At 44.4% G+C, this 12,738-nt stretch overlaps 1 protein-coding gene and 1 long non-coding RNA gene across 5 annotated transcripts in view; one reads left to right on the forward strand and one right to left on the reverse strand.

Moving 5' to 3' along the window:
• LOC307206557 overlaps positions 1-12,738 on the forward strand; it is a 25,306-nt gene continuing 12,568 nt past the window's right edge. For 3 of the 4 annotated variants that reach the window (XR_013834335.1, XR_013834336.1, XR_013834338.1), the window contains exons 1-5: positions 1-352; positions 2,057-2,168; positions 3,462-4,372; positions 5,541-5,991; positions 6,946-7,005. This is a non-coding gene — a long non-coding RNA (uncharacterized lncRNA). The remainder of the gene's footprint in view (positions 353-2,056; positions 2,169-3,461; positions 4,373-5,540; positions 5,992-6,945; positions 7,006-12,738) is intronic. The other variant, XR_013834337.1, reaches the window with a different exon arrangement.
• The window catches only part of AICDA (activation induced cytidine deaminase), a gene marked incomplete at its 3' end in the record, with an annotated part of 9,135 nt that continues 646 nt past the window's right edge, over positions 4,250-12,738 (reverse strand). Inside the window, exons 2-5 of the mRNA XM_079959870.1 lie at positions 6,934-7,081; positions 5,134-5,404; positions 4,554-4,669; positions 4,250-4,303 (exon numbers count right to left, since the gene is read on the reverse strand). Coding sequence (XP_079815996.1) covers positions 4,250-4,303; positions 4,554-4,669; positions 5,134-5,404; positions 6,934-7,081 — 589 coding nt within the window. The remainder of the gene's footprint in view (positions 4,304-4,553; positions 4,670-5,133; positions 5,405-6,933; positions 7,082-12,738) is intronic.

Consider the following 12,738-nt stretch of genomic DNA (forward strand, 5'->3'; position numbering starts at 1 on the left):
GTTGCCATGGGGACGGGAAATAGGGCCTAGAGGGGCCTAGCGAGCCCCGCCCTCGCCTGCTTTAGCGGGCCGAGCCGGCCCTCTGGTAGTAACAGGACTTTGCCACCTGGGTAGGTGCGGCTCGTCTTAACTCGGCCCGGCGAGCGGTAGATCCCGTCGCATCTAGCCGAGGCCGATGCGTCGGTTGCGATTCCCTTGCAGGGTTCACGCCAAGCGCACGCAGGCAGGAATTCAGCCGGTGAAGCTCGAGGCGGAAAGTTGAACCTTTTGGCCTGTTGCGCGGTGCTCGAAATAGTCCGTGATTTAAATAAATAATAATAATAATAAGACTGGCGCAGCCTTACCTGAACCGGTGTGTGTGTAAACTTCGTTTGTTTGTTGTTTAGTCGTGTCCGACTCTTCGTGACCCCCTGGACCAGAGCACGCCAGGCACTCCTGTCTTCCACTGCCTCCCGCACTTTGGTCAAACTCATGCTGGTAGCTTCGAGAACACTGTCCAGCCATCTCGTCCTCTGTCGTCCCCTTCTCCTTGTGCCCTCCATCTTTCCCAGCATCAGGGTCTTTTCCAGGGAGTATTCTCTTCTCATGAGGTGGCCAAAGTACTGGAGCCTCAGCTTCAGGATCTGTCCTTCCAGTGAGCACTCAGGGCTGATTTCCTTCAGGATGGAGAGGTTTGATCTTCTTGCAGTCCATGGGACTCTCAAGAGACTCCGCCAGCACCATAATTCAAAAGCATCAATTCTTCACAATCAGCCTTCTTGATGGTCCAGCTCTCACTTCCATACATCACTACTGGGAAAACCATAGCTATACGGAGCTTTGTTGGCAAGGTGATGTCTCTGCTTTTTAAGATGCTGTCTAGGTTTGTCACTGCTTTTCTCCCAAGAAGCAGGCGTCTTTTAATGTCGTGACTGCTGTCACCATCTGCAGTGATCATGGAGCCCAAGAAAGTAAAATCTCTCACTGCCTCCATTTCTTCGCCTTCTATTTGCCAGGAGGTGATGGGCCCAGTGGCCATGATATCTGTTTTTTTGATGTTGAGCTTCAGACCATATTTTGCGCTCTCCTCTTTCACCCTCATTAAAAGGTTCTTTAATTCCTCCTCACTTTCTGCTATCAAGGTTGTGTCATCTGCATATCTGAGGTTGTTGATATTTCTTCCGGCAATCTTAATTCCGTCTTGGGATTCATCCAGCCCAGCCTTTCGCATGATGAATTCTGCATATAAGTTAAATAAGCAGGGAGACAATATACAGCCTTGCCGTACTCCTTTCCCAATTTTGAACCAATTAGTTGTTCCATATCCATATCCATATCCAGTTCTAACTAGCTTCTTGTCCCACATAGAGATTTCTCAGGAGATAGATGAGGTGACCAGGCACTCCTATTTCCTTAAGAACTTGCCATAGTTTGCAGTAAACTTTGTAGGAGCTTGCTATGTCCATAGTCACACACCTATTTACTGTTTCTTTCTATTTACAGCATTTCTGTGCTGCTTAATTCTTTGCATTTCTAGGTGGTGCACATAAAAATAATCTGTAGAAAATGAGGCAATTTTTTTTTAATGCAGCATCAAACCAAACACAACAAATGGGGCCTCTGCATTTTTCACCTGAGGTCCTGCTCCACACACTGCCTCCAGGGGAGGTGTAGAGAATAGTGGCATGGAAAGAGACCTTTTCAGTGTTAGCTCCCCATTTATGGAATGCTATCCCCAGGGTAGGCATGCCTGGTGCAATCACTATCTGGCTTTAGGCACCAGGTAAAAAACATTTTTATTTACGCAGGTGTTTAGATCTTAATTTTCTACTTATCTTTTTGTAGTTGATGGGTGAGATATAGTGCGAGTCACTTTCTCTAATAAATACTTTCCTATTTTGTGTTTGGGATGGCCCTCTGTTTAGGTCAAATCAAATGCACTGCCATCTGTTGGAGGATTATGGTTTGAGTCCCCTCTCAATGAATGAATTCTGGCTTATGCTGCAGAGTTCCTAGTAATGAAGTCTTAACTCATTTGACTTCTCCTTTGCCTCCCTCTTTTCTCCCCCTCCCCCAGAATCACAGCTCTTGTGCCTTCAGGAAAAATTGATCAGGTCAAACTTCCCAATAGCCCAGTCCAATGCATGCTTACTCAGCGAAGTCCTATGTTCAAGGAGGCTTACTCTCAGGTAATGTGTATAGGATTGTAGTCTTACTCTTGTTGTGGGAGGGTTCACGTTATGCTAAATTTCTGCTTGTTATGTACCCATTTCTGTTCATTTTTAGCTGCTCAGTGCTGCTGCTGTATTGCTTTAAATTTAATATTAATAGAATTTATATAGCCACCAATTTTATATTTCTGTAGCCTTGTGGGCAGGATGGCATATATCAACATTTGCAGGCAGTTGTAAAAGGATATTATGAGACATTTGTTGTTGCATATAAAAACTTGGCAAATAATAGTACAGGGGAAGAGATGGGTTAGGATTCAGATGTATTGACCCCAACCAATGTGTGGGAGGGAAGAAATTGGATACTTGCCAATGGATCAATAGGATCTGTTTCAAAGGGGGGGTCAAATATATCTTCTACAAAATCAATGACTAAATACATTTTTCCTGCCTGCTGTCGCCCTACTGGATTCAATGAGGCTTTTGTAGGATTGCAGTATTATAAGGTCTTCCTTCATCCTTATGGAAAGGCATGTGGGAGTTATATGTTAGTCTAAGATTCTGCAAATTAATAGTCTTTAAGGTTCCATAAGTGACTTTTATTCTTTTTTGCAATATATAGAAATGAGAGACTCTATTTCAAGTTGAGGGAGAGAGGCGTAAACTTTATTCTCGTGGTTTGCTTTTGATATGTGTGTTTTCATCTATCTCACAGTGCAATCCTACATACGGGTCTATTCAGAAGTAGGTGCTTACAGGTAGGTGCTTATAGTATAACAGATTAAGTTACCTCTCATTCATGCTGTTGACAATTTTTTTAAAAAGCATTTATACAACTTCAGTGCTTCGGTGACTACTGCTTCAAGGGAAGAGGATGGTGAGGAAGTAGGACTTCTTTGGCCCCAAAGCAGCCACCAGCAGGTCCCTAAGTCACCAGCTGTCACTTGATCAATAACCTCCCCTCCACCTCTTTTTGGAACACCCTTTTTGGCCACCACCACAGAGCATGTTTCTGTCCTCAAAATAGCTTCACTGCCACACTGAAGCATCTCTGGTGGTGGACCTGCATGGAGAGGGAGATGCAGAGAATCCAACAGCTCCTGAAACACCCTTTCCAGGAGCTAAAGATTGCTCTCTCCTAAGCTCTAGATTTTGTTCCAATATTTTAACTCTTGTCCTGTTCTCTTACACAATTACCATAGCAAAAAAGGCTGGTCTGTGTACATAAAAATGTCTTTATTTACATCCATGAATAAGCATGCTACTCTGCTACATTGAAAGGAATTAATGCTTAGCAAATAAATGTCACAGTTGCCAAGATTCTGGACTTCCTTCTCTGGATCTGCAGTAATGAGATACTGAAGAACTCTTTGGAAGAAAGAAGAATTGATCTTATTTAAACTACAGATAAGCAAAATCAATTATTAAATAGTAATACCATAGCAGGCAGTTGATCAAATATTGTTAAATACTAAATATATTTACATATCATTTATCCTCATAATGAATTGATCGCATATCAACACAGTGCTTGTGGGGTATAATGACCGCATCATAGTTTCCAAGTCCATTCTGTGCCAGTGTGTGTGTCTGCTGAAAACACGTGTGGCAAGATGCTTAACAGGTTCTGTGCGCTGCTGAGTATGAGGCATTATGGTTCATATTTTATCTTTTGTTCCAAATGACGTTAGTGCTTTCTGTAGATGCTGAACATTTTAAGCTGGGTCTAAGGTTTTAAACTCCAAATTGATGAAGTTGCTAAGTGGTTTGGCTAAAGCCTCTCAAGCTCTAAGTGCCATCTCTGTAAGATGTTCATTTGTCTAGCTGTCCCCAGTAAAAGCAACGATCAATAGGGTCTTGTGGCTTGGAAAGCCTATCTCTGGCTTCTCCCAACAAAGAACAGAGCACAGCCCCAGTGTGCAAGTGAAGGTAGCCTCAGAATGTCTTCCTCATTTATTCCGACATTTTCTCAGGATGCAGGTGTTCATGACAGCGGAGAAGGGAAAACTGGGACATGGAGTTGAACATTTCAAGACTATTCTTCCTGGAGTGTTGCTGAAATGCCATTTCCCCTCCCCATTGCCCACTACCTTAGCATTTCAGAGTCCAAGGATTCGGAAAGCATCTCGCAAGTCATCAACCTCATAAAGTGGCTGTGAAAGAAAGAAGAGAATGGTCAGGTTTGCAGGAGGCACAGGAAGAAGGAGAACAAAAGGTTAGAGGTAAAGCTGATGAGGAATGAACAAAGATAAGGGCAGAAAAAGATGGAGGCTAGTGATCCTGAAAAATCAAGTTAAAGGAAGCAGAGAATGACAGGTGAGAAAAACAAGGGCAGCAAGGAAGGAGGGGAAGAGGTACAAGAAAAGGGGTATAAAACCTCGTTCAGAGGGAAATACTTCTCACCAAAAGGATACGGCGGAGCCTTCTGGTTAGACGCACAGAATTTTCATGAAGCCCTTCCCAAGCTTTGAAGGTCTTCTTGCGGTTCTCTACAAAGGTGTTCCAGCAGTAAAAGTAATCTGACAAAAGAGAGACGTGGTGTTCATTTTCCATTGCTCAACTTCCCTCCAGATCTTATGCCACCTCCTAAACCCATCCCTAATGGGATGCGGGTGGCACTGTGGTCTAAACCACAGAGCCTAGGGCTTGCCGATCAGAAGGTTGGCGGTTTGAATACCTGCAACGGGGTGAGCTCCCGTTGCTCAGTCCCTCTCCTGTCAACCTAGCAGTTTGAAAGCACGTCCAAGTGCAAGTAGATAAATAGGTACCGCTCTGGCGGGAAGGTAAACAACGTTTCCGTGCGCTGCTCTGGTTTGCCAGAAGCGGCTTAGTCATGCTGGCCACATGACCCAGAAGCTGTACGCTGGCTCCCTCGGCCAGTAAAGCAAGATGAGCGCCGCAACCCCAGAGTCATCCGTGACTGGACCTAACGGTCAGGGGTACCTTTACCTTTACCTAAACCCATCCCTCTGCCCTGTTTCACCTTTGAAGGTCATGATGGCAATCTGAGCTCCTGCCCGGTGGAGACGACGCAGCCCCTCAGGTTCGGCATTCCGTTCCTCACAGAAGTACAGGCGGGCAGCAAAGATGCGCAGGCTTAGGTTAGGGTAGGCATACAAGAAGTCGGCCACATGCCGGGCGCAGTCATAGCACGGACTCCATGAGGTGAACCAAGTGATCCGATAGCAGTGCCTTGGGTCCAGGTCCCAGGTGGCGATGTAACGCAGGAAGAGAACTTCAACGTGGCAACCCGACTGAAGTAGCAAGGCAGAAGGATGGGGGGGTGGGGCAGGATCAAGATAATACCGATAAACAATGAATGGTCAAAGCATTTGTGCTGAGAGACAAGAAGTGAAGGTGTGAGAGAACATAAGACATTACTGTTTCCAGGACTGAGTTGGTTAGTCTACAAGTAAGTGCTTGGACTAGTTTGTACAATTAGCAGAATCAAATGTTTTCCCTCAAGGATACCATTTTGCCTGTGTATTTGAATGATACCTTCCAGAACCCTGCCCAGAAACTCAAAAGTACACAAGTAAAAAGCACATCAAAGAGAAGATTAGATGAGCTTTATGCATATAGTGGTACCTCGGTTTTCAAGCATAATGCGTTCCGGAAGACCGTTTGAGTTCTGAAACATTCAAAAACTGAGGCACAGTCAGTCACAAAAACAAATTGGTTGCAAGACAGCTCCTGAGATTATCTGAACACAGATTGATTGCATGCAGAAGCCACGTGGCATGTTCAACTTCCGAGGCGTGTTTGAAAACCGAAGCATTTACTTCTGGGTTTACAGCATTCGAAAACCAAAATGTTCATCAACAGACGTTCGAAAACCAAGGTACCACTGTATAATAATAATAATAACAATAATAACAATAATAATAATAATAATTTATTTATTTATTTATACCCCACCCATCTGGCTGGGTTTCTGCCACTCTGGGCGGCTCCCGACATCATCCTCATCCATCATCATAAAGCGATAAAATATCAAGCATTAAAACTTCCCTAAACGGGGCTGCCTTGTCTGACGTTCTGTATGTGTGTAAAATGAACACATGGAGAGCCAGTGGGGATCAGTACGCAAGCTCCACCCTGTTTGTACTCGAGCCTCAAGTCTTTATTTTACATGCAGGCATTTCTAAAGAACCCAAATTACAATGTGAAGGGAGGGTGGTTGTGGGGAGCATGCAGTCAAGCCGCTCTCCAGATCTGTCTCAAAGTGCATAGGTAAAGTTTTGCCATTTGGTTCTGCTATTTGTATTATCTGGCCATTAGATTAAGATGTTTAGAAGGTATAGGGATGATTGGAGGGGAAATGGAAGAATGGGTAGTGGAGGTGCTTGCTCTTAGGCGGCGGCAAATCCATACGTCAGTTCAAATAGAATGCTGTATGGATTTCTAAGGGTCTTAGATATAGGTCTTGTATTCCATTAGTGGTGCCGTTGCTGTTTCCGTGTTATCAGTTCCTATGTCACTCTAGTCATGTTGGAACTGAGATGCCACAATAGGGTTACTGCTAATTCCACAATCACTCCTCTTGAAGGCTGGGCAACCTTGGCATAGGAAGCAATCATATTGTCAGGCTATCCAGTGTGATCTCTCCAAATCCAGCAGTACTGAACCAGTGTGGGAATATGCAGAAGTGGCAATTGCACCGCTAGGATCTAATCTGAGAGTGAAATTGATTGCTAAAATATGGATAAGATGCTGAGCATTCCATTGCTCATTGGTGCAGAAGGATGTATTAATGGATATGAGCTTCACTCGTGTTTTGTACCTTATTGCGCAGATATCCAAAGTCCAGGGAGCAGGATGTTGCACTGTTCCGCCGTTTGACCACATAGCAAAGGTATGTTTCGTGACGGCCTTTGGCCCAGCGCAAGTTCTTGAAGTTGTAGAGGAATTTCTTTTGTTTCAGAAGGACACTGCGGAGGGAAACAGACTTTGAATTTGAATGTATTTAAGTATGAATGGGGACAGCTGTGATCTGAACAGAGAGCAACTTTAGTGGAGTCCATTGGTTCAGGAAAAATATATAGAAATGAGAATTCGTGGATGCCAGGATTCAAGTTTGGGGCAAGTTCTCTTTGGTGAGAGAACCCCAGCAGAGATTTAAAGTCACAAAATTTGCAGCAATGTAAAGCGTGGTAATACAGTGGTAAGGGATGCGGGTGGCAGTGTGGGTTAAACCACAGAGCCTCGGACTTGCCGATCAGAAGGTCGGTGGTTTGAATCCCCGTGACGGGGTGAGCTCCCGTTGCTCAGTCCCTGCTCCTGCCAACCTAGCAGTTCGAAAGCACATCCAAGTGCAAGTAGATAAATAGGTACAGCTCCAGCGGGAAGGTAAACAGCGTTTCCGTGCGCTGCTCTGGTTCGCCAGAAGCGGCTTAGTCATGCTGGCCGCATGACCCGGAAGCTGTAACCTGAAGTGTATGTAACCTGAAGCATATGTAACCCAAGGTACTACTGTATAGGCTGTAAAACCTTAATGTGCGCCCTTTAAAAAGTTCCTTCCAAGGTTTCCCAGTTCTCCCAGCATAGGAAAAAGACCACACATTTGTTAAGTTACCAGTGGTTTACATACAAACTCTTCAAAGGTCAGGTTCTTGTGCTTTGGAAAAGTTGCACAGGCACTTTTTACAAAGTGGTAAAAAAATCCTAGATTATTAGTATAGGAACTCAAGAGTGGCTTGTGAAACCCATGCTGAAACCTCTTTGCATGCTGAGCTTTTCAGGTAGACTAAGGGTGAAAGGCTATTATCACCATCATTTCCCCACTAAGGTTAATAATAAGAAGACATAAAATACCATGATGTCTGCCAGAGGCTTCTTTTTATACCGTATAATGTCTCTAAAGCAGGGTGGGAGCAAGTGTGAAAAGTACAGAGCAGGAGTGTGAAGAAGTCTGTTCACCAAAGCGAAACATTTACTCCCCCAAAGGCAATGCAAAACAGAAACGAATGGGTTAAAAATAATCCCAGCGCACCATCACCTCCTTTCTCTGCACTCTCAGTATGGGCTCAGCCAGCTACTTTAGTTTCCATGCATGGATGATCTGAGGGTGGACTGAAACACAGGCTTTATAAGTTTGAGCGCTCATACAAGCACAGTATAATGACCCGATGCCAACAGAGAGGCTGGGTCCTGTCTCACCTTCAAAGCAAACTAGATTTTACTGTAGCATGGCAAGCAACCTGGGCCATATTGGCAACTTCATAAGCCCATGAAGCAGGAGATTATAGGTGCTTTCAGATGGTTTCAGTTCTATGGGTGAGAGTCAACGTCATACTAAGGAGAATGTTCCGAAGACCTCCCCTCTTCCTGTGTCCCCAGGCCCATGCATTGTTCTGAGGGGTTTCCCAACACTCCAGAGGTGGGGGGGGGGGCAGTTGTGAGCGAATTCCTGTTGCACTAGCAGAAGTGTTGGCTTCCACTACTGGAACTGGGTAAGGTAAGGTAAAAGGTAAAGGACCCCTAGATGGTTACGTCCAGTCAAAGGCGACTGTGGGGTGCAGCACTCATCTCGCTTCAGGCTGAGGGACCCGGTGCTTGAACGCAGACAGCTTTCTGGGTCATGTGGCCAGCATGACTAAACCGCTTCTGGTGCAACAGGAGACCATGACGAGTGCCAGAGTGCACGGAAATGCCGTTTACCTTCCCGCCGCAGCGGTAGCTATTTATCTACTTGCACTGATGTGTTTTCAAACTGCTAAGTTGGCAGAAGTTGGGACAGAACAACGGGAGCTCGCCCCGTCGCGCGGATTCAAACCACCAACCTTCCAATTGGCATGCCCGTAAGGCGCTGTGGTTTAGACCACAGCGCCACCCCATCCACAATGGAACCGGGTAGTTGAATCTGGCCTTATATTCCCAGGGCTACAGTGGGAAGATGCTGTCCTGCATATATGGAGCGACATGTTTGGGCCATAGGAAACAGCACCTGTGCTAATTTATATCCATTATTTGCTGCTGTTGTAATTTCCAGTAGATTATAGGCCAGGGGTGGGTAACCTTTATTTTCTGTCATGGGCCACATTTTCTTGGGAATAATCTGCCAGGTGCCACAGGCCCATAGTGGATGGGGCTCAAATCAAAAGTTGGAGAGACTTTGAAATATTTCAGGATTGCATACCTCCCTCCCTCCTCTTTGTCTGTCCATTTCAGCTTCTCCTGTCCCATTTCTCCCCATCCATTTACACAGCTTAGAACCATTCATTTGCAGAAGGCTATCCATCTCAGCTCTGTCCATTTCCAGGGCTCATCCAGACTTCCATTGGTGCCATCACTTTCACCCTCGAGCCTCTGCTCCAGGCTAAAGCAGGCTAGAGTGCTCTGGCATAACAACAAGTGTGCCATGAGAAACTCATTCACTGATGAAACATCCTTGTGGAACCAAAGCAGCTTCCCATAGAGGAGACCTCTATGTAATTTAATTCCGGCCTTGCCTTCTTCCAAACAACCTTCATTAGATTCAGGCACATCAAGCTTGCTACATCAAGTGTGATTGAATCATCTAATCACTTCTGATGCAAAGAAGAAAATATCTAACCTAAGAAGGGGCTTCCTGTTGTGTTTCTGTATGAGTCACTGTTCTGGGCTTGTTTCTTTGCACCAGAAGCATGTGCAGAACATATGCCCATGCAGAAACGCAGGGGGATGGATTCCTTTGAAGGACTCCTCTTCTGAGTGATTCTTATTTGTAAACACTCTAAGGGTGCATAATAATGTGCAACATTTGAATAGTGGGCCCCACTGTCAAAGCACACACCTTCCCCCCCCCCAAAAAAAAAACATACAATTTTCTCTTCAAGATGGAATTTCTGTGTATTTGCAACAGAGACTGGCTGTGCAAAGCGCAGATAAGCTGCAGTTTGTATGATCAAATGAACCAACCTTCATTCCCTTTCCCTAGGCAGATTTCCAACATTTTAAAGTACTGGCAAATGTACTTTTAATTGAATAAATGTGTGTGAAGTACTTTACAAATAAAAATGGCTGAGAGTCCCCCTGTAGCATGGGGTGGGGGGAGAGGTGGAAAGCTGATAGCTGGACATGTGGCAAACGCATTGTGCACAGCAGAGAGGAAAAGCAGACGCCCACTTAAGAATAAGAAAAATTGCTGAGTGCAGTTTCTTTTTTCAATACGTGCACACCCATTACGTTTGTCGACCCATTATGTATGTGCACATCCTAAAAGCAATTTGGATCTCTCAGTCTGGTAGTATGCAGAAGATCTTGGACTGCTTCCAAGTCCTAGTGTCCCGTTGAAAAACATCTGGTCCCAGAACAAGAAATAGCTATATGTGAAAAGCCAATCCTGGTGTAGCAGTTCAAAAGCGGATTGCATGTTAAAATGGGACTGGCTTTGGGAGGCAAGAGTTCCTTGCAACTATAATCCTGTCTTATCAGCACCAGCCTATTTTGCATCCTGGCAGCCCTGAAGTACCGTATTTTTCGCTCCATAAGATGTACTTTTTCCCTCCTAAAAAGTAAGGGGAAATGTGTCTGCGTCTTATGGAGCGAATGCAGGCGGGAGGCTCTGCTCAGCGCTTCCTTTAAAGAAGCATGTGTGCATCTCTTGGGGGCTTTTCCCTGAGGAGGGAGAAGGGCAGCCCATCAGTCCCTTCTCCCTCCTCGGGGAAAAGCCCCCAAGAGCCGCACTCCCTTTAAAGAGCCGCATGGAGCATGTGTGCAGCTCTTGGGGGATTTTCCCCAAGGAGGGAGAAGGGCAACCCGTCAGTGACAGATTGCCCTTCGCCCTCCCTCCCCGGGGAAAAGCCTGCAAGCACTGCACACACGCTCCACGCGGCTCTCGTGAACGGGAGCGCTGAGCAGGATGCATACAGCGCTCCCTTTAAAGAATTTTTTTTCTTGCATTCCCCCTCTAAAAACTAGGTGCGTCTTATGGTCAGGTGCGTCTTATGGAGTGAAAAATACAGTAGGTTAGGATGAAGAAATAATAAACTGCCCAAGTGACCCCTTGAGTCTCATTGCCAAGAAAAGATTTGAACGTGGGCTTTAATTCCCAAGCAATGCTCTTCCCACAGCAACCCACTGGCTCAGTGGAAGTAGATTGCAACCTCTGATTTCCAGAGCAGAAACCAGGGAAATGTGGCAGCCAAGGTTAATAAGCACTTTCACACCCGTCTGAATCCAAGGGGCGAGACTTAAGCACATGCGTATTAGTCACTTACTGTAATACATGGGGACTTGAAAGGGCTTATATTTGGCTGTCATGTGCCCCAAAGTTTCCACTCTTCTGGAAATGGGAGTTCACAAACTACTCCAAAGAGGGGTAGGGAAAGGCATGTCATGAGACATTTTTTTCCAGATGAATCTGATAAAGTCTTCTAATTCTTTAATGAGTTATTAGCTTTCCCATTTGCCCAGATTAACCCAGGGAAATGTTCAACCCTTTGCTGGGGTAATACCGAGGTAAGAGGGAGAGGGAGCTGAGAAACTAGAGGCAGATCGCAGAGTGAGGTGGAAATTTAGATAGTATCTCACACTATTTTCAGCAGCAGATGGCACAAAATGAGAGACTTTTTGTGGTTGCTGCGGACATACTCCTAAAGTAGCTAACACACACTTGCATCTGATTTAAAGAAATGAAACAGAGGAGGGGGAGGTACTCAGTACAAGTTAATATAAGTTATGCTACAATACAACTTGATACACGTTATGATCCTCCGTGACGAAGGAGGAGTGTTTTATGAATAATAGAAATATTACATATTCTGAAATTCTGAATTGTGCATCTAAGGACAAGTGCACACTCACAAGAGGGACTGGAAGACCTATAATTTAAGACCTATCAGGTCTTAGTTTTGAATTCGTTTGAAAAAATCATTTTTCTTTTTAAATGATATACTGTATTATGTTTTTAATTTTTATCAGCTGAAAAGGAGCTTCATTGTGAGACAAAAACTGAGACAAAGATATTATGATAAATAGACAAATAGATATGAGTCATTCACATCTGGAAACTGCAATTAGACACATTCATCTATAGAAAGCTGCTTTCTTGCTAATCCCAAAATAAAAGATGCATTTGTTAATTATGATGCTTTCTCTTTGCTAATGTGAATGAATGCAGATTCAGAAAATTTGCAATTAGGTCCATTCATCTATAGGCTAGACAGGTGTTCTGTTAGCACCCGTACATGCAAAGTATTGGAAATCTTTATTGGAGCAACACTTTTTGATGCATGAAAACATAAGCTTTTGAGTTACACAGAAATCTCACCCCACTTGTCTAATTATTTTAATTGCCCAAAAAGGCATTGTAACCAAAGCCTAAGTATGTGAAACTGTATATAATTGTTCTCTGTTAAACTCATTGCCCTCCCCTCTGTTGCACCCATCATTGTTGATTGTAAGCTTCTTGGGGCAGTGTCTGTTTCTTTTGATTCTGTTATTATATACTACAGACATGAAAGTCAAGAAGAAGAAATAATAATGATATCCCTTATTTTCAAGAGTGTATGGAACAAACTGAATTAAAGGGGGGAAATTATCTTAGCAAACCATCTGCAAAAAGAGAGAGAGAAAGAACAGAAAAATTACTGGGGACATGGGTAGA

The sequence above is a fragment of the Podarcis cretensis genome (genome assembly GCF_951804945.1).
Source record: "Podarcis cretensis genome assembly, chromosome: 17".
Classification (NCBI taxonomy): domain Eukaryota; kingdom Metazoa; phylum Chordata; class Lepidosauria; order Squamata; family Lacertidae; genus Podarcis; species Podarcis cretensis.